Here is a 25,878-nt window from a genome sequence, read left to right on the forward strand (position 1 = left end):
TCGAACACATGTAAAAGACTTTGTGATTCATACATTAAACAATGGAATAAATATCATCATACTGTAAATACTTTTATTAACAATGGATATCAGCCATTTTTCAATAATCTTAAGACACATTTAGAGCACATCATCCATAAACTTCAAGAACTAAAGCATGCCACATACGATTGTACACAAGTTACTTATAATAAGTCAGAACATTTTTCTAAGATAATTCGTTATATTAAACATGTTGAAAACATGTGTGATGAATACTGTCTGAATAATATGCATGATTGCGTCTTTTTAGTTAATCTTGATGTTGAAATTCAAAATGTTTTTAATATAATCAATGAATATGTACAAACACAGACATCACGAATATCTCTACGAAGTAGCGAAACTATTATTATAAAAATAGACATAAATATTTCAGAAAAATCAGCAATTAGTACTTTAGACTGTATTATTTCGTTTGATGACACATGTAAAGAGTTATCAACAACAACAGAAGAAATATCAAAGCAAACAGTGTCAGTTATAACTAATCTTTCAGAAAGAAAATCAAAATCATCGTTAAAACCAAATATCAATACAAGATCACTTACATCACGACCAAAAACATCTTCATCATTCCTTCCTCCACAAATCATCTGCAAAACTCAAGAAATCAAATTTTAATTTACTTATTTATAAATCAATAAAAACCAAAACTTGAAAAGAAAATTGAGTACTCTCTGACACATCACAATGTCAAAAACTTTGAAAGTGTACAAAAGATTTTTTTAGTGTCAGAAAGTTTACAAATATATAATTTCTGACAAACAGAGTCTCAGAAAGCACTCCTTCGATGGCTTTTGATTTCAGCACTTTTTTGTCGACCTTAAGGATGCACTTACGCCCCTATGACACTACTTTCAATCCAGTTGTTTAAGGTTAATTTTCAATGACGCTCCACGCCAGTTGTCAAAAATTTAAATTAAAGTCAGATGGGCGTAAGTGCAGCCTTAAATCAACAAAAGTCTGATTTTAAAAAATGCACTTATCACCGTATGACATGAACTTCAATTATTTTGTTTAACGATAGTTTTCAATGAAAGAAAATGTCGAGGGTGACACATCATTTTTTTTCAATGATGCTTTGTCAGAATTAAAATCAGATTGGCACATGCACATCTTATGTTAATTTCAGAATTTTTATGATTTTTTAAGGATGGATTTATGTCTGAATGATATGACCTTTTAATTTTCAAAGATAATTCACACTGATTGTCATAAATGTAAATTGTTGTCAGATGGGCGTAAATTTTAAGTGTTCCAAATTTACTTTTTTTTACTGGGATATATATGGAACATAATGCTATTGAAATTATATCATAGATACTTTTTAGGTGGAGAGAAATTGAAACATAAATAACCCAATAAATTGAGAATAGAGCATTATCATTTTCGTCTGGAAAAGTGACAAAATTAATCATTTTCGTCTGGCATCTGAATTATTGAACTATAACTCTATTTCTATTAATTTAAGCGCAATCCACTCATACGCAACTTTATTTAATAGCTCCTTGTGCATGTTATTATTCTAGTTCTAATTTCATATTGTTTCATTTTTTGTGAATTTCGAGTCAAAACTTTTTTAGCGAAGTCAAAATCACAAACTCAAACTATTCAATTTATTTTCACCAAAATTTCCTAATAGATGCGTTGCAATTCAAGTAGGTGTCATTGCAATGCAATCTCATAAATTTAACTTTTTAGCATGACCATGAAAATAAAAAATTATCATTGTTGTCTGACGAAAATGATAATTTTGTCACTTTTCCAGACGAAAATAATAATCCTTCATTGAGAATCCTCTCAGATTTGAAAAGTTATATGATTTTGCAGACGGGACTTAAAGAAAGTTAAGAATATCAATCTAATTAGTAATTAGTACTTTAGACTGTATCAATTTCTAAAAAAATCTTATTACTATAACTCATATTTTCAGAATTTTTATTAAATTTATTTTTTAAATAACAAATTAATAATAAAAATAGTGGTTATGCTGGAAACTAAATGGCCAGGAATGATTATATCCTTATTTCTGTTGGTTATTTTTTACACAGACATAAGAGCAAGAAATTCGAGAGTTTTTATGAATCATTTTTCATAAATTTGAGAATAAAGCCATTCTATACCTTCATAGAGACCAGTACCGTTAATTGCACTGCAAAACTGGATACGCCAAGGCCGATCAGTTATTTCATTGAGATGAAAATGTTCGATAATCATTTCTTCTGAAGCATGCTTTTCTATATCTACTTTATTGCAAAGAAATAGCAATGGAGTTTTTAACGTGATCGTTTTCGAAAGATAATAATTAGAAAATTCTTCATATGATAAATCTAAGAATAAATAACATATATCGTTCCTTTCATATCTGAATAGTAATGATACCATAGTGCATGAATTTTATCTCCGCCTCCAACATCCCAGATATTGAGATTTAAATTCTTGTAATTGATTGTCTCAATATTGAATCCTATTGTTGGAATTGCGTCAATTGTCGTGTTTAATTTTAGTTTATACAGAATTGTTGTTTTTCCTGAGGCATCTAACCCAAGCATTACTATCCGATATTCCTTTCCGAAATGCTTATAAAATAAATTGGAGAACTTAGATCCCATTTAATACAATGAAAAACAATGATTCATCATAAAATTTTGAAAATTTTGAATTCAATTTTATCGTTCCGATTATTTGGTCAAATAATTTCTTTTTTGGATGAAAACTATCATAAAATTAACTTATTGGGACCTTTGATTATAATCTATCAATAAAAGCATTAATATAGAAGATCTAATAAAGAAATATACCATGAATCGTTTTTTATAATTTCAATTTTCTCTGAAGTGTGAAAATATTGTCACTTTTTGATTTATTTTTGACATATCAGACAAACAAGCTAAAACTCGCTCTATAAAAGTGACACTATTCGCAAAACGACATCCTTACATTAATTAATATAAAATGCAGTCTTATTTGGTCCAAATTCTCATTTCGATTTCTAAAATTTTAGATGATTTTCAAAAAAGATTGGAATTCTTTTTATCCTTCAAGCCCAGAACCATTATATGTTACAAATCGGAAAACAAATATCGGTGCTCATGATCAAAGTTACTACATCAGCAAATGCAACTTCGAATATTTAACACCTCAAGGAGCGATAAATATCGAATCTGTCCAAGAAACAACAAAACTTTTAGCAGATACAACAGCATTCATTAGCTGCCACAAAAAAAGAGGGAAATTGATGCAGCTTATATTTTTCCAGAGAAGGACAGTGCGTTCAAGACCGAATTACATTGTATAATTCAACATGCGAATCTTATTCTCAATCAGGAATTCATAGTTTTTCTGAAGTTTCTAATCATGATTTGTTCCAAAATATAATTCAATATTCCTCGATCGCAAAATGTGGCACAAACGTTTTTAAAGGATTTGGTAGTATTTGTCATGTAAATGGAACGATTGGCTTGGAAAACACAAACATTTCACATTCAAAGGTCAATGAAGGGAGTAGTTATTCTCTGCTTGGAACAAATGCTAATTCTTGTGTTTCAAAATCGATATTTTTTAACTGTAGAGATGATTCATATACTGGAGATGAAACAGGATCAGCAAATATAGGATTTTTTACAAATCAATTCCTGATTGAAATTTCGTTATTCCAAAATATTTCAAAGATTTCTGTGATTACAGTTTTTAGATCAAATGATGAAATGTGTCCAATCTTTTATGATAAAGAAATCATTACAAGTTATACATCCAAGAAAAATGATATCGATTACAAATCGCTGATTAAATACTCTATACACATAATGCATGCTAAAAAACTAAATTCTCATTCTAACTCTACGAAGAAAAGTAATTTATCTTCTTTCAAGAAAAAGTTAAGGAAGAAGAAATTGAACTTTTGGAGTCTGGATTAATACCATCATGAGTTATTCGTATGTTTTATCAGCAATCTTTATAAATAATTAATGCTGATCAAACATAAGATATCAATTTGGGCATCAGAGAGCTTACTTTCTGATTATCAGAAAGGGTTTACTCACCATTTTTCAATATTCAATGTTAAAGTAAATACTCATAAAATGGAACTACATATTTCATCATCTTAAGATGCAAAAAATATTTATTTGAAGAAAAACGATATTATGGATTTGGGCTTCAAAAAGTCAAAAATTGAACGACGATTGTAAACTTCACGTTTGATATGTTTGGCTTCGCTTGAATTATCATTCTTTGAAAATAATAAAATACAAAATGACATCAAATTAAAAATTTCAAATTCGTCTGCATTTGTATGATTAATAGTTGGTAAATGACAGAGTTTCTCTGGGAACAGTTTTAGATCATGTTTTATTTCGCTTGTGTATGTACTTTCAATCTCCACATATCCAACGGTTGTATTTTTACTAAAATAGCAATTAACAACTTTGACGAAGGATCTGCTATTTGCAGAATTAAATATACAATTCCCATTGTTATTAAGAATGTTACATTCTTCAAGTTTTAATAACTCTAATTCATCAGCAGTTATTAAAAAATCTACAACAGAGTTATTAATAATATTGCATCGAAATATTTTAAGATTTGAAGAAACAGCATTATACAAGCAAAATCGTTCAGATGATGTATTATTTATTATTGAATTATATGTGGAATTTGATTCAGCAGTGCCTGATTCTAGTTGAAAACCACATCTATCAATTGTTGAAAAATACGAAATATTTGTATTAGATAAGCATTGTGCACCTCTTATTAGATATACTGGGATATTTCCAATTGAATAAATATCAGGTCTAGCTACAGTACTTTCAATAACGAATATTTTGAATAAATCTTGATATGAATAGCAAAAACAATACTGTGCCCAACTTGAAGTAGAGCAGTTGAATGAACAAATTCTATTGTGAACGGATGCGCCTTTTATGGTGTAAACTGCACCACCAAATTCTGATGGATGTGATATACTAACAAATGTACTATCTTCAAATAGAAACTTAGACTGCTCGCCTGAAGAATAAACTGCTTGATTATTTAGATTTTTAAAGAAGCATTGATATATGTAATAATTGTTATCTTCTGGATAAGCTCCATTTTGTACATATAGATATTGTCCTTCAAAAAAAGTATCGAAGCTATAATGATAGAATTGTTTTATATATGTGTATATTGACCGTTTTTTAGGACGATAAAAATGTCAAAAAAATTATGACGATCGATCAGAATTTGTCACTTTTATAAATTGATGTCTCGAAAAAAGATTGAGCCATTTTCAACATTAGTTATTCTTCGGCATGGAGAATCTTTATCAAACCTCAATAGAACATACAGTGGCTGGTATGATACAGATCTTACTGAAAAAGGAATCGAAGATGCTTACGCGGCTGGAAGATTGTTGAAAAGCCATGGATTTCACTTCGATGTTTGCTTTTCATCTTACTTAAAACGATCAATCAGGACGATGTGGATAGTCCTTGACGTTCTAGATCAAATGCACATACAGACCATTTCAAATTGGCGTCTTAACGAATGCCATTTCGGTTTACTGACAGGTATGAACAAAGAGCAAATATGTACTACACTTACTGAAGAGGAACTCAACATCTGGAAGAAAGATACTTGTCTACAGCCTCCTCCTTGCGCACCTGGTCAAGAAAATCCTTCAGACGATCCTAAATACAAAGACCTCGACCCTCGCGTTATACCAAATGGCGAATCCATTGATATGATGTGGGAAAGAGCGAAACCATACTTTATCGACCAAATCGTTCCACGATTGATGGAAGGAAAGAAAGTACTTATTGTTGCCCATGGAAATGTCATGCGCGCAATGAAGAAATACTTACAAAAAATGACATCTGAAGAATTGATGAATGAAAAGGTTCTTTCAAATGGAAGCGCACTTGTTTTCAAGTTCGATAACAAGTTTAACCTCTTGGAAACAGAGATCATCAGCGAAGAAGATGCAACAATCGAAGCAAACGACGGAGTTCTCTGAAACAATGATATTAATGAATAAAAACATACTATCTATCTCTTATTAACTCTGATGTTTTCAATATATAGCATTTCATAAAATTAATTTTCAATAATCAAAAAATTAATCATAAATCTATAAATGAACATTATCCTACTCATTTTTGTAATGATGCATATAAGAATTACAGACAATAGGCAATTACAAAGAGTCAAATATCGAAAGAAATTTTGTTTTTTCTTTGAATTTTTATTTTATCTATCAAGAGAATAAATACAATACGTACAAATGCCAATTTTGGAATGCAATCTCAACGAATTTTAATCGTTTCATGTGATGTTAACCTTCTATTGAAATTTGGAGAAGTTGTATACGGGTTAATAATATTTTGTTCCAATACATGTTTATTGGATGACTTCCATATTTAAAACGGTCGCCTTAATGAAAATATTGTTGGCATTAGACTTAAATTAAACAAAAATGAAAACTTTTCTTCAATAATTCTATGCACGAGGCACAAGTGACAGGGAATTCAAAGGGTAAAAAAGCCAAGCGTAAATAAATTTTGAATTTATCAAATAATTCAGTATCTGTTCGTACAGCGGAACATTTGAAAGCCATTCTTTGAAGCCGATTTATTTTACTCCACAAAAAGCAGTGATAACGAGTATGAACATCTCACTGGTTAAATTTGAATACGTTTATTTGAAATTTACAGTTTGTCAAAAGAACTATAAATTTTGCGAGATTTTATTCAACATAATGAAATCCAGCAAATAAGTTGATCAGATTTCAACAGACGTTTATCAATTTTTGAAAGAAATTTTTATGTTAATTCGTTTGATGGTTATCTTGAAAATCGTATGAAATTCATACTATTGTCAATGCAAAATTTGAAAAGTTTACATAAAAATGCGTCGTACGAGAGCTCAGCAAAAAAATGCTGAGGTCCCTGATGAGATGCGTTTAACCAAACAACAGACAGATGTTTCGAGTCGGCGCAGAACTCGTCGGGAAGAAAAAGAACCATTTGTTGTTGATGATGAACCTATGAGTCGCGAAAGTCGTAAATCTTCACACCACAGTCATAAGCACTCGAGCAGATACAATTCCAAAGATGAACGTTCATCCGAGCGTAGATACAAATCAGTTTCTGCAGCTTCAACGCATCGAGAAAAATCTTCTGGGAGCCACAGAAGCGCATCGAGCTCAAGAAGTCATTCACATAACTCACACATTGATCAACAAAAAGAATCATACCATTCACACGGATCTTCTTCAAATTCAAAAACGTTAGTCGAAAATAATCTACAATTAAAAGAACTTAAAAGCCAAAATCAAGCACTTCCTCCTCCACCTCTTACTAGCCGACCAAGAACAAGGAAAAGGCAGCCAAATACTCCAAATTCTAACCAACAAAACCTTTCGAATTCAATAGATGATCTTTTATTCAGTCTCATTGACGACAAGAACAAGAAATTTGTCCCTCCACCAGCAGACAGTTCATCGCAATTCGATACAATGACAGGAGAAGAAATTGAGTTACATCAAACACTTAATTCGCCACCAACACCACGTATTCAGAGTACACATGGTCGCAAACTATCGCATTACGACTTTGAAGTCTTCTTTGCATCAAGGTTTTCCGCTGCATCACGAAATCTTACTTTACAGAACTATTTCGACGATTTAAGTCCAGTTACACATGATAGCCGTGAACGTGAAGAGCTATCATCACTTATTCGACAAAAAGTATCATCAATTTTTGGAAATCGCTCGCGATCACAAAACGAATGGCGTTTCTTTCGCGATTCTGTTCTTCGTCGTAATTTTGATGAACTATTATTCCTTTCCAAACGATATTCAGAGACCAGTGACCTCCAACTCACTCGATTTTTCGCATCAGACATTACGAAAGACGCGACACGCATTGATATTTCACATTTCGATTCATTAAAATTTAGTAATTTAAAGTATGATCGAATTTGTGATCGAACACATATAATTTCATGCCACATTATTGGTAGAAACATATATGATGTTTGGCCGAGGATATCATCAATGTGTTCCTCAGTTAACAACATGTTTGATTTATTTGGCGAAAGTGTTTTTAATTATTGCATGAACTGGCTTTTATTGTTTCCTCAAGATTTCACGAAAGACTTTTACAAATTGTTTTCTGCTGCTATCAAATCAACTATTTCTGTTTCACCTAATAGTAAGTTTCTTCTTTATTTCGCACGCTCTGTAGGACGTGCTCTTTGTAAAGGAATCATTAGATCAGATCGATTACAAGAGTTTCCACGATTTTCTCCTCTTTCGCATTCTCAATGGGGAATGCCTCCTCTTGGAGTTCCTCCTTCTTTTCTTGCTGAACATTTCATGTTTGTTGAATGCGAAATTGTTAGTAAACTTTCAGTTGACGATATTCTTTGTCAGCGTTTTCATGACATTGTTCGCAGTTTCAACAACACATGTGATTACATTTGTCGACACATTTTGACAGATGACAGCAAGAACAGAGCGCGTAATATATCATATTGGATTGATACAATGACATATTCAGCACAACTTGGAAATCTTTTCCTTGTTTTCGAGATTTCCGCTGCATTGAATTCACCAGCAATCAGTCGATTGCGTCGCAGTTGGGATTTAGTTAGTGGAGATCTTAAAGATCGATTCTACAGCATCGATGAACTCACAAGTCATTACGACGATTACAGCTGCATGCGTCAATTTGTTTCATCAAGAAACAAGACAGAATGTCTTCCATTTGTTTTAGGATATGCTCGTATTTCAGAACAAGTTCGATCTCTTGCCAACATTGAAGACTTTGACATTATGCAACTTGATATCATCAGTTCTCTTTGTCTTCAAATTCGCGAATGTGGTCTTAGAACTTATTCCCTTGATAACAGTGTTTTGGACTTTGTTAGATCTGTTAAAGAATCAATCACTCGTAACTTTGACCTTCCTATTGATGTATTATCAAGGAAATACGAACCACCTCTCTCTTTACCTTTCTAGATTTTTTTATACTTTATCTTTATTTATTTTATATATTATTTGTTATAAATACTTATTTGTAATGATTTATTTTTTCTTAAAAATTATACCTTTTCATAAATACATTGGCCAATTTTGGTGTGAAAATGCTGAGAAAAGCTCTCAAAGAAAATATCCTTTACTATTTCTAAAAACACCATTTATTATTTATGAATTTTTATCTTAACAAAGAAAAGATATATTTAAGTTTGGACAAACCAGACAGATAGTTTCGATTATACACTACTGGCTTATGTGCTACAATGCCAGTACTATACTTTTCTTTACTTGAAAACAACATAATATAAAGTGGTAATAAACCCAAAAATTTTGCTTTGTTCAAATATGTTTGAGGATTGATAGGTTTTCCTTTGCATATAGCGGTTGTGAAATGCTTCAATTCATTCTTTATTTCTGCGATATAAGTATTTCTAAGTGAAATTGTGTCTGGAATTGTTCCTTCATTATTAAGGAAGCAATTAATAACTTCTGTTTTCCCTGAAGTTTCTATAGATATTGTATCGGTTCCAAGATTTTCAATAATATTGCATTCTTCAATAGTTGCTTGAGTGCATTGAGAGTTACAAATTACTTGATCTTTTACTTTATTTCTAATGATATTACACTTATAAATATATGCATTAGCAAACTGATAGTACCTTATGCAAAATTTATCTGTTGCTGTATTGTTAATTATTGAATTATAACTGTATCTTGAATCAGTTTGTCCTTGTTCAAATTGATATCCACATCGATTATTATTTCGGAAAAAAGAATTATTGGTATTAGTTAAGTTTTGTTTTCCAATTGCTAAAAATAATGGTGCTTCTCCAATTGGATCTTCATTAGTTCTGGAAATTGTACTTTCAATAATATAATTTTTGGATGATTCCTCAGATGCGAAACAATAGCAATATTGTCCCCAAATTGATGCGTAGCAGTTAAACGAACAATTTCTGTTATGAACAGATTCTCCGCTTTCTGTATAAACCGCGCCACCATTATCTGATGAACAAGATACACTATCAAAAATACTATCTTCGAAAAGAAATTTAGAGGCTCCTGTAGAAGTAACAGCACGATTTGTTAGTTCTTTAAAGATGCAATCTTCGACGTAGTAGTTATTACTATCTGGATAACTCCCATTTCTTACAATTTCGTATTTCCCATCAAAGAATTGATCAAATTCTTGATGGCTGAATAACATAAAGCCATATTCAAATCAAAGATTTTGACAATTTATATATCCTCTCAATTTAAAAAATTGAAATGGTTTAATTATTTTATATGTGCATCTTATTCAGAGAATTTTTGAATTTTTTTTAAACGTAATTTTGACAACCATTGAAATTTAATCCCACAAACAATGGAAGCTCTCTATTGAAGATTTTTGTGTTTTTACGATGCAGTTCCAATTACTATAGTTACAGAAAATAATAGCTCTATGAAAACGAAATTGCAGCATGCGATATCAAAAATTATGATCATGTGTTTCATCTGAAAATTTTTATGGAAAGCATGTATTCTTGAACTATTAATAACAGAGGATAACGCGATCTAATGTAATATTTTAATATATTTAGACACCAAATCTTATGTTAATAGTTATTATTGAGCCATAAGATTTGTATCCATAAACTTCGATTAAATCAAAGTATGTGCAGTGCTAGAAGTATCTTATGGTCGATTGATACAATAGTATTTTCTAAAAACTTGGAAATCTTTTCCTTGTATTCGTTTTTTCGGTAGTATTGAATTCACCAGCAATCAACTGATTAACTTATAATTGCAATTTCATTATAGGAGATCTATAAAAATGTATTTCACATCATAAATGTACAGTCAAGCTAATATTACGAAATCCTCAGTGCATACATGCATAACCTTAGTGTCACATTAGGTCGGTTAGATTTGGTAAAATAAAATAGCATTCATCGATTTTTTATCTGTCAATTTTTTGCTGAAATGTTAAAAACCGGGACGATGCTTCTCCAATATATTATAGGAGAAAAAATCGGACGGGGTACATTTGGAGAAGTATACAATGCTAAAGATACCAAAACTGGGGAGATTGTAGCGATAAAAATCGAACCTCATACAAGTCGCAAGAGATATCTTGAACATGAATTCAAAATTCTTACTCATTTGCAATCTTCACTTATGTTTCCACGATGTGGCATATTCGGGGTAACTCCAGAGTTTAGATTTTATTCAATGGAATTATTAGGTCCTTCAATTACACAGATTTTCAAGAAAATTCCTATTGAATCCGGTATTATAGTAATGCAAGAATCTCTTAAAGCATTAGAACAACTCCATCTTCGAGGTTTTGTCCATCGCGATATAAAACCTGGAAATATTATAACAAGAAACAAGCGAGATACTCCCATTTGTATTATTGATTTCGGATTAACTCGTCAATATATCGATACCGAAACAGGAAAGCATTGTTTGCACGAAGAAAACGCCGGGTTCAGAGGATCAAAAGCATACGCAAGCATAAATGCTCATCATTTTTGTACCGTGTCTCGAAAAGACGATTTGATTTCATGGTACTACGTAATGATTGAGTTACTCTGTGGAAAATTACCATGGAGAGGAGTGCAAGATAATGATGAACTAATATACTTGAAATCACAGTTTAATGTGAAAAAATTTACCCATAATGTTGGACCAGAACTTGCAGATATTTGGACAAGTATTTCATACTTGCATTTTGACGAAAAACCTAATTATAAATACATATACGAGAAAATTGATGATATGAAGAGACGAATTGGCATTACAGGTAATGAACATCATGTTTGGGAAAATTATTTTGCAGATCTTCCTAATCCAGATGATTTTGTTGACTGGAATGGACCAGTTGAAGGAGCAAATGAAGTTGAGCTAAGTCCAGAATTCATTTGTGATGATGAAGTTCTTGATAATATTAATCGAGAATCAAGTTGTTATATCTGATTTGTTTTCATCAATAAATTGTTAGTATAAATTGTGTATTTACATACTTTTTAGAAATAAGGAATATGCTTGCAATTTCCTATCAATTGTGATTGTTTTCTATATGATCGTACTTTTTGTTTAATCAGAATGGAAATATTATGAAGGCACAATACAAATACAATGCTTTTATTGCACAATTAATGATATTATTTCAATATTAAATTTCGCTACGTAACACAATGCCAAATTAAGAGACTTTTTGCAATTTTATGTGCGAAAAATCGTATATATTACCTCCATTCAGAATTCTATGAAAACAAATTTTGCATTTTTAGTTGCTAGTGTGAATTTATATTGTAAAATGTCCATAGTATTTATTATGAAAAGATATCATATTCATTGATAGAACAAAATTTTTGATAAATTGAAACGCACGACAAAATTCAATTAAATAAATTCCAATGTAATTTATTTTGCATTTAACTCCTAAATCTAGGTTTTCCAGGCTATATCTAACTTTATGTGATTAATGATAAAAATTTTCATTTGATTTTAGAGCCAGACCTCAGAAATTCGAATTTTTGTTGGATAAAACAAGCAATTTAGATGGTTTCAGAAGAAAGTCGAATATTTAAAATTTCCTAAAAAAATAAAAGGAAAATAAGATCCAACTAATGATTTATTTTATATTGATTTGAAGCAAAAATATCGTTGTAAGCCTTTCAATAATTTATCTCCTTCAATTTAACTTATCTCAATTGCAATGTAAACTTATCAAAATTGAATTATAAATAATGCAAAAAGTGGTGTAAAGTAATCAAAAAATGCAAGTAAACTATTGAATTGTTGTGGTTTCTCTTCTCAAAAGAGACCAAACTTCATTATTTCTCGAAAATCCGGATGTTTATTCCACCACAGTCATTCCTTTGATTTGTCGAAAAAATATTGTGAGTCTATCGTAAAATCAAAAATTATTTTAATTAATACATCTAAGGATAATATATATGCCATGATAACCGATACCGCATGTTTTCTTGAAAATATTCAATTTTTGTGAAAATTTTTGTCATTAATATTTGAGTCAGACTTCAATGAGTTTTCCATTAAGTTTAGACTGGTATGAGATCAAAGAACGCATAGGTCGAGGAGGAACAAGTGAGGTATTCTCAGCCGTATGCTTAGATAACAATGAAGTTGTTTCAATTAAGAAAATTGACCTCGAAACAGGTCAAATTGAGCTCGATTATTTAAGACAAGAAGTGTCGTATTGGTCTTCAATGCAGCATAAAAACATCATTAGCTATTATGGTTCCTTCATTGAAGGTCCCAATATCTACATTCTGATGAGTTATTGCTCTGCAGGTTCTTTATATGACATTTTACGTATCCATATGCCAAATGGCCTTCCAAATGAAATCCAGATCGCAACGATATTGAAAGGGACCCTCAACGCGCTTGATTATATTCATTCAAGTGGACAAATACATCGTGATGTCAAACCAGGCAACATACTCATCGAAGGAAATGGAGTAGTTAAGATTGGTGACTTCGGTGTTTCTACAAGACTTTTCGAAGAAGGTCAAAGACGTTCATTTCGTTTTACAGTTGCTGGAACACCATGTTATATGGCGCCAGAAGTTCTCATTGAGGAGGAAGGATACACTGAGAAGGCCGATATTTGGAGTTTAGGCATCACAGCGATTGAGTTAGCAACAGGTGATGCGCCATACTCAACATTAAATGAAATGGAGATCATGATGAAAATCATTAACTTGCCGCCACCTAGTTTGCCTTCAAATTCCAAGTATTCGCCGGAATTTATCGATTTTATTTCAAAATGTCTACAGACAGATCCAAATAACAGATGGACAGCTAAAGAGTTACTTTCGCATCCATTTATTCAGAAGGCAAGAGATAATGAATATCTCCAGAAAACTTTAATTTCAAAATTGCCGTCAATTGCTTCCAGTTTCTCTATTAATGAAATGCGTCTGAATAAGATGCGTCTCAAGCTTGGAAACGATGTCAGTCAATCAACTCCAGCGATTGTCCAGTACGAGCCTCCAAAGTGGGACTTCTTAGTTGATTCAAAGTCTCCTGTAACTGTTAAGAAGGGAAGATTCGAAATCACTCGGCTGCCAAACCAGAATAAAAATTGTTAATTATTTTTCTTGTTGTAAAATCTTAGCGGCTTTATTATCTTACTCGGCTTTTGTTTTTGTGAATTAATGAAATATTTCACTCATCTACTATTGAGGAAAAAAAAAATATCAAAATCAAATCACTCAAGTTTATTCTTATCATTATAATACAAAAATGTAACAGATAATAGTTTGAGAGAAAAATACCAAAATCACAATTTCGAAATTTGAAAGATCTTTATATTTTTCAGCGTAAATTGACTTAATTTGATAATTAATATTGATTATAATTGAGAGGAAGTAAAATTTTGACAAAATTTATCATGGATTCCTCCATCAAGAATTTCAACAATTCTTTGATGGAGGGTGCCAACGCGTAAGCAATGGCACATATCCAGATCCTAATAACTATTGTGTCAAAGACAGTTTCTTTGAAGACCTCAAGAACCGTGCAGTTTATTCTTCAGGCGAATCTAAATTCTTATTTGAAGATAATACATTTATTAACGTATCAACATCATCAGGTTCTGGTGGTGCAGTTCTTACAGAAAACGGCGATGTTGTTCACAACCGAATTTGTTCGTTCAACTGTTCTGCACCAAATTATGGACAATATTGCTCTAGCCGAGGACAAGGCTCATACATAAAATACGTTATTGAAAGTACTTTATCAAGATCTCATGAAACTCCTATTGGAAGAGCTCCAGCAGACTTTTATTATGGAAAACAATACTTAACGAAAACAAATATTTCATATTTTAGAACAAACCAAGAAAGTGGATACTCTTTTTATGATGGACAATCGGAATCAAATTCCACTTATAATTCAATAATAAATAATACATCAACAAATGATCAGTGTATTCATAACTATTATTTTCCTGATAAACAAGTAAAAATATATAAATGTAACATCATTAATAACTCTGTAAAAGATAAAGTTATCTACAATTATAGATGTAATCTATTAACAGTTGAAGAATGTAACATTATTGATAACTCAGGAACAATACAAACAAATAAAAAATTCATAAAATTACAAAAGAATTAAATTGGAAATTTTGGAGAATTATCAAAACTGAATTGTATATCAGGCTGCTTAACAGGTTGGGCACTGCTTGACTTAATTCTATTAGAGACATTTGGTACAACGTTGACTTGAATCAGATTAAGAAACATTCTTTTAGTACAATCGCAGAGTTTCCCTTGAGGAATGTTGTTGGCAATTTGTTTTATGCGCTGGTTTTGGGAATTAATAGAAAATACAATCCCAGGAAGAAAGAATGATCTTAAGGAAGAAAGCAATTGAGCTATTTTCAATTTCATGTTATTATCATTGTGTTCGTCTTCAGCTTCAAGTAAGATAAGATAAACAAATTTGTCAAGTTTCTTCTGATCAAAAAATTTTAAGTCTTCTTGAAGTTTTTTGATAAAGGAAAAGGACCATGTGCCAATATTATTGGCCGCTTCATCTATAATCATCTTTACCAGATCTTCAGGCATCTGTTTGTTCATCGTTTATTTTGGTAATTAGAATTTTAAATATTTGATATGGAAAATTTGTATGTGATCATTAAAAGTATTGAAAGAGTTCTTATGGAAAAGGAATGATAATATTGATTTACAATGTATGATTAAGCCATGATTACGTTCCGAATTGAATAGTTATCAAAAATTTTGCTAAAAATATTTGTGTGAAGCGCATTGAAAATATTAAATGATCCTGAATAAATAAACATGAAAATAATGTTCAAAATTTGATGTTGCAATACATATTTAATTTTCTCAAAGAAATTTATTAATTGTAAGAAACAATAGTTGTCCAACAATATATTACAAAAACTATATATTAATCAATCATTTTTCGTAACGATCAGAATTTGAAAAATAAAAAGTTGCTTTTGAATAGCAGAAAATTTTTATTGTTATTTTCTTTTAATTATCATTCTTCATGAATTGGTGATTACTTTGTTTAAATTGAAATACATTAATTACTCATTCAAATTTCAAATACGGTAATTATTTTTTGAAACTAAACCCAATAATTATTTTTTGAATATGCTCCAATTTGATTTGTTGTTAATAATGATGATAAACACAAATATTATTTAATTTCAAAATTGAATACTTTTACAGGAATCATAAAATATTGCAAGATTTTTTTAAAAAAAAATCCTTTTTATTTCATCTTTCTTATTTGCTTCGGAACTGCCTTTGTGTTTGATTTATTAAATCTGGTCGAAAATCCTTAAATTTTTGGAATTAACCACATTCGTTTCATTTAGTTTCTTCTTTGTGATAACTATCTTAATTAGTAACATTATTGTTAATTTCCGTATCCTAATTTGTTTAAATATCATATTTTATGTTTGATATAACAAAACTGCATATTTCTTTACAATATTTATCAGAGAAAGACTTAATTTACACATTATTGCCAATTATATATTCTACCAATTCATTCTCATACATTAGTTAGAAATTGGTATTTTAAATTTTGTTGTTCGAAATGCAATCTGAATTGACCAATTATTTAATATTCAGCTAATGTATTCAATTCAATCTAGTAAGTTGACAGATAAATGATATTAATTAAATTTGAACGGAAATAAAATATTTGTCTATATCATAGGCCCAACCTTGCTACGGCGCATCATACTATACGTATACAATATGATTTGAATGTTTAACCAGCATACTAGCTATTCTTAATTTGAATCTATATTTTATTGAATAATAATGCTGATAAATATAGGAAGATTATTACTTAATGAATAGCAAATATATTTTCTTATTCCTCTAATCCTAAGGACATTTTTCCCCTATGAATTACTTAAAAATGAACAAATGTTGTAAGTAGATCTAAAATTTATCATCCACGGTTTAACTTAGTACTTTATATGGAATAATTCCTGATTTTGGGGACATGATAGGCTACTTTAATTGTACATATTGCAATAATCAAAAAAGCTATATTTAATGAAAGGAATTTCTTGGAAATTGAAGGTATATCATCAATTAAACAACTTCCTATACTCTTATTGTTACAACAAAAAACAATAATATGAAAAATAATTTAATTGATGACGATTTTTGCACGACATAGATACTATAGAGTGTGCCAAGCTAGTCATATGTAAAGACATAGCAAGCTAAGGAGATTATGTAAAGCATATAATTGAAGCAAAGTGTAGGTTCTCAAATTGATCGTTTTACCATCGACATTTTATTAAACAATGTTGCTGATCATTTGACATTTATTATTTAATGGAGAAGTGAATCTTGGTATGTAAATTTATCTCAATTCTCGGTAGACACTGAATAAATTATTTTTTCATGTTATCTGTATTTCTTTCTCTTTGTTTTCGTGAATGCAAAGACATGCGTTTTTGCAGAGAAAACATCAACAAAACGACTCCTGTTGCATGGAGTATCTCCAATCCTCAAGTGAATTCTCAAATTTTCACTGCAGATCTTAATCTCAACGGAGTATCATCAGGATATTCTGTCCAAATTTATGAAATTCCAACAGGCGGTGTAAGGTTCAGAGTTTTAATGCCTGAATCTCAATCAAGTTACAGATATGATATTCTTCACGACGATCTTATTGTTAATTCAACACTTTTGACAGCAAAATCAGATATTGAAGGTAAAGATGATGGCGACCACTACACAATTAAAACACACAACTTCGAAATTAAAATTCAAAAAAGTAATTTCGCAATTCAGATTGCTCATGACGACGATAACTACATGAACTTAAATCCTGATGGATTTATGTTCATAGAAGACGGTTCAGCTGTCGAAAACGAAGAATGGGATGGAAAAATCGAAACATTCCCACATGGAAAGACAGCTGTTGGCATGTCATTTTCATTCATTAAAGACGCTTATCTTACAGGTCTCCATGAGAGTACTTCAAGTCTTAATCTTCCCGATGGAGAAGACAGAAGATATGCCAGAGATGCTTATTCACTCTATGGATACGTACCATTCTTCTTTGCACATCACAAGAACCTCAAGAAATCACCAGCTGTCTTCTGGATGAATCCATCTGATTTAACATTTTCAATCAGAACAAAAACAGACTCCAGAGATGTCAGATTCATTTCTGAAGGTGGTTTCATCGATTTTGTTGTATTCGTTCACGACATTGATGACTTAATGAAAGAATATACAACACTTACCGGAAGAGCACCACTTCCACCAGCCTGGACTCTTGGCTATCAACAGTCCAAGTGGGGATATATGAATCAGACACAAGTTGAAGAGATTTTCTCCAACTTTTCCGCAGAAAATATTCCATGGGATGTTATTTGGCTCGACATCGACCATCTTGATCGCAAACGTCCATTTACATTCAGTGACAAGTTCTTCTACGATCGAGAGAAGTTCTTTTCCACCCTCAAACAGCAAAACAAAACTATAATTAGAATTGCAGATCCACATATGGCAGTTTCAGATGATTATTTACCATATAAAGAATGTATTGATCATGATTATTTCGTTAAGAAAGAGGATGTTCCATTCAAAGCATCATGTTGGCCAGGAAACTCATCATGGCCCGATTTCATTCGAAGTGATGTTCGAAAATGGTGGTCAAGTAAATTTACAGATTGGGCAGAGAATGTCTATCCATGGAATGACATGAACGAAGTTGCTGCTTGGGAATCCATTGAAGGCACATTACCTAAAGATGCCAAACAACTGAACAACACAATCGAAGTTCGCGAAGTTCATTCTATATATGGTTTATCTATGACGAAAGGCACATTTGATTCTATCAACAGTCGTCGTTTTCGTCCATTCATTCTTACACGTTCATTCTTTGCCGGCTCACAGAAATACGCGTGGACATGGTCCGGCGACAATTCAGCACTTTGGGAACATTTATCACAATCGATTGATTCACTTTTGACATCTAATCTGAATGGCCAACCATTCACCGGTTCAGATGTTGGTGGCTTTGGTTCTAACACTACGAAAGAACTTTTAGCACGCTGGTACCAAGTTGGCTCATTAATCTATCCACTTTTCCGTGAACACTCAGCGAATACAACAGAATACAGAGAACCATATCTGTACAAGAATGATTCTGATATCTATTCTAGTATATTAAGATCAATCAAAGAACGCTATCGTGTTTTCCCACTTCTTTATACATCTATGGAACGATCATCACGTAAAGGCATTCCATTTGCAGCTCCTCTTTTCTACCATTACCCAGAATCAGATGTCCATTCTATCAGTCACCAAGTTATTGTTGGTGGTCAACTCATGGTTGTTCCCGTTTTGAGAGAAGGATCAGATAGTGTTTTTGTTACTAAACCAGGTGAAGATGAATGGTATGATTTTCGTACAGGTGAACCACTTGTTACAGGCACACACTCAGCCAAGATCAGTGAACATGTTTCTGCATTCATCAAAGGTGGTTCAATCAGTGCTATTTTGTCCGAAGATGTTTCAAGTATTTCAGAATCATTGAAATCCAATGTCACATTGATCATCTCAGTTGATGATGACAAAGAATCAGAAGGAGAACTTTATTACGATGATGGCCAATCATTTGATTACAAAACTAATAACGGCTCAGCTAGAATTTCTATTAAATACGAAGATAAACAAATTGAAATCAAATGCAAAGGCGAATGTCAATATGCACCAATCTGTGATCAAATTGTTATTTATGGTCTTCAGAACAAAGATGTTCCTCATTTCAAGATCGATGGCATTTCTACTTCCGTTTATGATCACAAAGTTGTCATCTCTAACATTCGTGTTCAACTTGGTCAGTCACAATCTATCGAATCTTCTATCTCTAACAAGACACGAAACATCATCATCTCTATTTCAGCCGTTTTTGGTGTTATTTTCATCATCTTCATCAGCTTCATCATCCAACGTCAACTCAAGAAGAACAAAGCCGACAACAACTATGAAAGTTTTGCTGATGAAAAATAAAATAATCTAATATAAATAAAACTTATCTTATTATCTTTTTTTAATTAATTTAAAGTGATATATCATTTAATTAATTAGTTCGATTTTATTTATTATCTTAGTATCAATATTGTAATGAGAGAATATGACTAAATTCTGATTATGAAAGATTTCATTTCGAAATTTGAAAGATCTTTATATTTTTCAACGGAAATTCACTTATATAATCTCATGAAAATGCAATTATAATAATTAATATTGATTTTCATTGAGAGGAAGTAAAATTTTGACAAAATTTATCATGGATTCCTCCATCAAGAATTTCAACAATTCTTTGATGGAGGGTGCCAACGCGTAAGCAATGGCACATATCCAGATCCTAACAACTACTGTGTCGAAGACAGTTTCTTTGAAGACCTCAAGAACCGTGCAGTTCATTCTTCAGGCGAATCTAAATTCTTATTTGAAGATAATACATTTATTAATGTATTAACACCATCAGGTGCTGGTGGTGCAGTTTATACCACAAAAGGTGATGTTGTTCACAACCGAATTTGTTCGTTCAACTGTTCTGCACCAAATTATGGACAATATTGCTCAAGTCAAGGACAAGGCTCATACATAAAATACGTTATTGAAAGTACTTTATCAAGATCTCATGAAACTCCTATTGGAAGAGCTCCAGCAGACTTTTATTATGGAAAACAATACTTAACGAAAACAAATATTTCATATTTTAGATTAGGGTCATACTGCGGTTACCTTGTTGAAAAAGGACAATCAGAATCAAATTCCACTTATAATTCAATAATAAATAATACATCAACAAATGAAATTTGTATTTACAACTTTGGTTTACCTACAGTAAAAATATATAAATGTAACATCATTAATAACTCTGTAAAAGATAAAGTTATCTACAATGTTAATTGTAAACCATTAACAGTTGAAGAATGTAACATTATTGATAACTCAGGAACTAGAACTTTTTCTGTAGAATATTCAGGTAAAACAGAAGTTATTAATTGTTACCTTGGAAATAATAATAAAACATACGGAGATGTTGTATTTAATAACACTTACAACAAAGAAATAAATCTCGAACTAAAACATCTTTCGACAAGACTATGCCAAGCAAAATATTTAGATTTTAACAATCATCAAACAGTTTCATCCGAATTTGATGATTTTAATTTATTTCCATTTTATATTTTATTATTTATTCACAAAGATAATTTTATTTCAGAATCCGAATCAAATAAAGCAGCAGTATACAATCGAAACATTCTTTCTACTTTATCTAAACTTAAATCCATCTTTTTTTCTTTATTCAGATAAAATCTAAATTATTTTCAAATATAATTTAACAGCAAAACTCCTCTTCATAATGCATCATATACTCAATAGCCGAATTCTAATTTCATTACATATAAGATTTCTAGGTTTATATTCTATTAAAAATAGGCATCAAGTGTACTATTAATCTCTTCATTCTTTATTAATATCATATAAAATGAGAGTCGTTTGTATCAACCTTTCAATTCCGATTCACTTTTCAAATAAATTCAAAAATCAAGTAAAAGCGATGAAAAGTATATATTAATTATAAAAATTGAGTATGATACGGAATATTGAATTGATTACTTCTAAGGGCTCCCGCACTAAGGGCAAATTGCAACACCTGTACATATTAAGTATAGAAGTACTTATATGAGGAAATATAATGCCATAGCTTATTAAGCTGGTTCTCGATGTCTATCTTAAATTCATAATGAGATTCTTTCCAACTTTGAGTATAAAGCTTTGCGTACATAATACAGATCTTCTATATGTTAACTGTATAAATATAACACATTTATTATATAAGTTTGTTGATTAATTAAGCCAATTCAAAACGTTTCATGCATAACTGACATGAAAATGAAGAATATGAGATAATATTTGCATATTACTATTTGTATAAAATATGTTGGCATTGCTATTAATCTCAGATATTGTAAAAAAAATTTAAAAAAAAATATGAAACTAACCCACAGGCGTGTATTAGTATATGATTATGAAAATTTTGATTTGCAGATTAGAAATTTAGTGAATCTAGCTTTATTGATGAAAATTGAATTGAAATTGCCAAAAACTAAGCAAAATGGTATGAATTAGATATGAAATCATCCGCATTTGTTCATCTTAATATGGAAAATCAATCAAAACATGCAATTAAACAATTTTATTTATCGAATATTCCATAATTTGTTTCATTCAATATAATTGCAAAATACTCAAATAAATTAGAAATAGGACCAAATATTGAGATTATTTACCGTTTCATAATCCGTCAAATGTTCGATAGTAATGAAAAAATCAAGTATTGATTAAATTTTTAAATTTAAATTTATTATAAATAAATCGGTGAATTCGCCTCAAATATTTTTTCGATTTGATTTTAAAAACTTTTTTGTTGATATGTAGGGTTGTACAAACTGGCACGCCTGCTGGCACACCTTTTTTGGCCAGCTGGCACGATTTTTTTAAAAAACACATTAAAAAAGTCACTTTTTGCCCCATCTAATGAGATTTTTTTTTACAATTTTTTTCCCCTTATTTTTCAATTTAGATATGATTTTAAGCTCTCCAAATTGAAGTTTACCTGATGTTTCTTTGTTTTTATGATAATAAAATGTTGCAAAGTTGAGTTTGGATTCAATAAATTTAAGAAAATTTTATTTTACAATGAAATTATAAGAAAGGATGTTTTTATCCTATGTCAAAGAGAATACATTTGTAGATCCCGACTTTTGACATGGTTGAAAATTCCAAAAAAAAATTCAAAATTTAAAAAAAAAATTAAAAAATATAAATTTCATGTTAAAAAATGATTTTTGAAATTTTTTTGGAAAAATAGAATGTCATATTTTTATGTTTTATTGCTATTTTTTACGAAATCAATAAAATATTTGTTAATTTGGCTGAGATTATAAATAAAATCTTTCTAAATCTTGCAATTGATTGCTAAAATCTGTTTTATGTATTAATTGGCATTGAGATTCGTTATAAAAGAATGCGAATTATTTTGTATGAGTAAACGTATTTTGTAAAATTTCAAATTCTCTTCTCTCATTACTTACCTTAGATCTCTCGGCTTTTAGCTCTCAGATTTCGCTCATAGAACTCAGGTTTTAGTTATGTACTCATAGATGTATCATTACTGCCCGCAGATCTCTCATTACTACCTTACTAACCAGATCTTAACTCTCATTACTACCTTACTAACCAGATCTTAACTCTCATTACTACCTTACTCATCAGATCTTAACTCTCATTACTACCTTACTAACAGATCTTAACTCTCATTACTACCTTACTAACCAGATCTTAACTCTCATTACTACCTTACTAACCAGATCTTAACTCTCATTACTACCTTACTAACCAGATCTTAACTCTCATTACTACCTTACTAACCAGATCTTAACTCTCATTACTACCTTACTAACCAGATCTTAACTCTCATTACTACCTTACTAACCAGATCTTAACTCTCATTACTACCTTACTAACCAGATCTTAACTCTCATTACTACCTTACTAACCAGATCTTAACTCTCATTACTACCTTACTAACCAGATCTTAACTCTCATTACTACCTTACTAACCAGATCTTAACTCTCATTACTACCTTACTAACCAGATCTTAACTCTCATTACTACCTTACTAACCAGATCTTAACTCTCATTACTACCTTACTAACCAGATCTTAACTCTCATTACTACCTTACTAACCAGATCTTAACTCTCATTACTACCTTACTAACCAGATCTTAACTCTCATTACTACCTTACTAACCAGATCTTAACTCTCATTACTACCTTACTAACCAGATCTTAACTCTCATTACTACCTTACTAACCAGATCTTAACTCTCATTACTACCTTACTAACCAGATCTTAACTCTCATTACTACCTTACTAACCAGATCTTAACTCTCATTACTACCTTACTAACCAGATCTTAACTCTCATTACTACCTTACTAACCAGATCTTAACTCTCATTACTACCTTACTAACCAGATCTTAACTCTCATTACTACCTTACTAACCAGATCTTAACTCTCATTACTACCTTACTAACCAGATCTTAACTCTCATTACTACCTTACTAACCAGATCTTAACTCTCATTACTACCTTACTAACCAGATCTTAACTCTCATTACTACCTTACTAACCAGATCTTAACTCTCATTACTACCTTACTAACCAGATCTTAACTCTCATTACTACCTTACTAACCAGATCTTAACTCTCATTACTACCTTACTAACCAGATCTTAACTCTCATTACTACCTTACTAACCAGATCTTAACTCTCATTACTACCTTACTAACCAGATCTTAACTCTCATTACTACCTTACTAACCAGATCTTAACTCTCATTACTACCTTACTAACCAGATCTTAACTCTCATTACTACCTTACTAACCAGATCTTAACTCTCATTACTACCTTACTAACCAGATCTTAACTCTCATTACTACCTTACTCATCAGATATCTAATTATTTACATATGATTTCTCACATCTCACTCAAGTCTCATTACTTACCCTATCTTTTTAACCTTTTCTGATAATTACTGAAATAACTAAATCCTTTTTTTAGTTTAATTCTGATATTAAATTTTTAAAATCTCTTTAATTTTTTGAACTACGCATTTAATTTGTAATTGCCGATTTCACAGATTTGAACCATTTAATAAAATAACATTATTCAACTTAATCATATCAAACATGGTAGTTTGATTTTCAGATCTACATTTTAAAAACCTCTTTATTATCTTGAGTTATACTTTTATTATATAATACCTGAGTTCATAACTGAAAACTCTTAATTAGAGTACAATATTCAACTTAATCATAACAAGATTTGTTGAATTTCAAATTTGATTTATATCTTCCATCACTTAAAACTCTCACAGCTTACAATATAAGCTAAAAAGTATATTTTCATAGTAATAAAATTAATTATTAAATTTTTTACTTTTTCCTTTCCAAAACTAAAAAAAGGAAGGGAAAAGGGAAAAAGAAGAAAGAAAAGAGAAAAAGAAAAAAAAGAAGAGAAAAGAAGAAAAAGAAAAAAAAGAAGAGAAAAGAAGAAAAAGAAAAAAAAGAAGAGAAAAGAAGAAAAAATAATAATGAGCATATTATATAATTGTGGTCATAGGCCGAGTGGCGTGGAAAGGGTGGAGCCCGAAGGGCGACATCCTTTCCACGCCACGAGGCCCGATTTTTGGCCACTTTTTTGATTTTGGCCGCGTGCCAGCTCCTGGCAGGCGGCCCGCAAAATTGTGCCAGTTTGTACAACCCTATTGATATGTAATAAGCAAAAAATTTCGAAATAATCGTCGAAGACTGTAGCAAATTGAGAGGACAGACCTAATCGTACTTTTGTATCTGACAATTGAAATAGATAGAAATAATATATTCTCACATCAAATTTCATTGTTAGAAAGTTTGGGATCAAAATTCGAAGTGGGATTACTTCTGAAAGAAATAAAATTTTGACAAAATATTTGATCTGAAAATGGTTTCACACCATTCATCCATCATGACAATAAATACTTTGATGGAAAATGCCTTAGTGTAAAGAATGGCAGTTACACAGAGAAAAAAAGCTACTGCGTCAAAAAAAGTTTCTTTCAAGATCTCAATAATCGTGCAATTTATTCAAATGGTAGTTCGCAATTCTTATTTGAAGATAGTACATTTATTAGAGTGTCAAATCCAACAGGTGAT

At 30.9% G+C, this 25,878-nt stretch overlaps 7 protein-coding genes across 7 annotated transcripts, besides 1 other annotated feature; 5 read left to right on the top strand and 2 right to left on the bottom strand.

Annotated features, from left to right (window-relative positions):
- The first annotated feature begins 866 nt into the window (after positions 1–866).
- Positions 867–993: a mobile genetic element.
- Positions 994–2,904: 1,911 nt separating this feature from the next.
- Positions 2,905–6,204, top strand: TVAGG3_0662670 (regulation of pentose-phosphate shunt; the record flags this gene model as incomplete). Its single annotated transcript, XM_001328117.1, has 1 exon — positions 5,285–6,037. One exon carries the CDS (start codon positions 5,285–5,287, stop codon positions 6,035–6,037), a length of 753 nt encoding a protein of 250 aa, XP_001328152.1.
- A 630-nt stretch (positions 6,205–6,834) lies between these two features.
- Positions 6,835–9,043, top strand: TVAGG3_0662680 (guanine nucleotide exchange factor family; the record flags this gene model as incomplete). The annotated part of the gene is made up of 1 exon (XM_001328116.1): positions 6,929–9,043. One exon carries the CDS (start codon positions 6,929–6,931, stop codon positions 9,041–9,043), a length of 2,115 nt encoding a protein of 704 aa, XP_001328151.1.
- Positions 9,044–9,109: 66 nt separating this feature from the next.
- Positions 9,110–10,288, bottom strand: TVAGG3_0662690 (pectin lyase-like family; the record flags this gene model as incomplete). The annotated part of the gene is made up of 1 exon (XM_001328115.1): positions 9,240–10,268. One exon carries the CDS (start codon positions 10,266–10,268, stop codon positions 9,240–9,242), a length of 1,029 nt encoding a protein of 342 aa, XP_001328150.1.
- Positions 10,289–10,797: 509 nt separating this feature from the next.
- TVAGG3_0662700 (protein kinase protein) lies at positions 10,798–12,044 on the top strand (the record flags this gene model as incomplete). The annotated part of the gene is made up of 1 exon (XM_001328114.2): positions 11,045–12,022. One exon carries the CDS (start codon positions 11,045–11,047, stop codon positions 12,020–12,022), a length of 978 nt encoding a protein of 325 aa, XP_001328149.1.
- A 683-nt stretch (positions 12,045–12,727) lies between these two features.
- On the top strand, positions 12,728–14,192 carry TVAGG3_0662710 (stress-activated protein kinase signaling cascade; the record flags this gene model as incomplete). The annotated part of the gene is made up of 1 exon (XM_001328113.2): positions 13,096–14,166. One exon carries the CDS (start codon positions 13,096–13,098, stop codon positions 14,164–14,166), a length of 1,071 nt encoding a protein of 356 aa, XP_001328148.1.
- A 108-nt stretch (positions 14,193–14,300) lies between these two features.
- Positions 14,301–16,009, bottom strand: TVAGG3_0662720 (uncharacterized protein; the record flags this gene model as incomplete). The annotated part of the gene is made up of 1 exon (XM_001328112.1): positions 15,193–15,660. The coding sequence occupies one exon, from the start codon at positions 15,658–15,660 to the stop codon at positions 15,193–15,195; it is 468 nt and encodes a 155-aa protein (XP_001328147.1).
- A 1,345-nt stretch (positions 16,010–17,354) lies between these two features.
- Positions 17,355–20,136, top strand: TVAGG3_0662730 (glycosyl hydrolase; the record flags this gene model as incomplete). The annotated part of the gene is made up of 1 exon (XM_001328111.1): positions 17,482–20,106. The coding sequence occupies one exon, from the start codon at positions 17,482–17,484 to the stop codon at positions 20,104–20,106; it is 2,625 nt and encodes an 874-aa protein (XP_001328146.1).
- Positions 20,137–25,878: the final 5,742 nt, after the last annotated feature.

Source organism: Trichomonas vaginalis, chromosome III (assembly GCF_026262505.1).
Source record: "Trichomonas vaginalis G3 chromosome III, whole genome shotgun sequence".
Classification (NCBI taxonomy): domain Eukaryota; phylum Parabasalia; order Trichomonadida; family Trichomonadidae; genus Trichomonas; species Trichomonas vaginalis.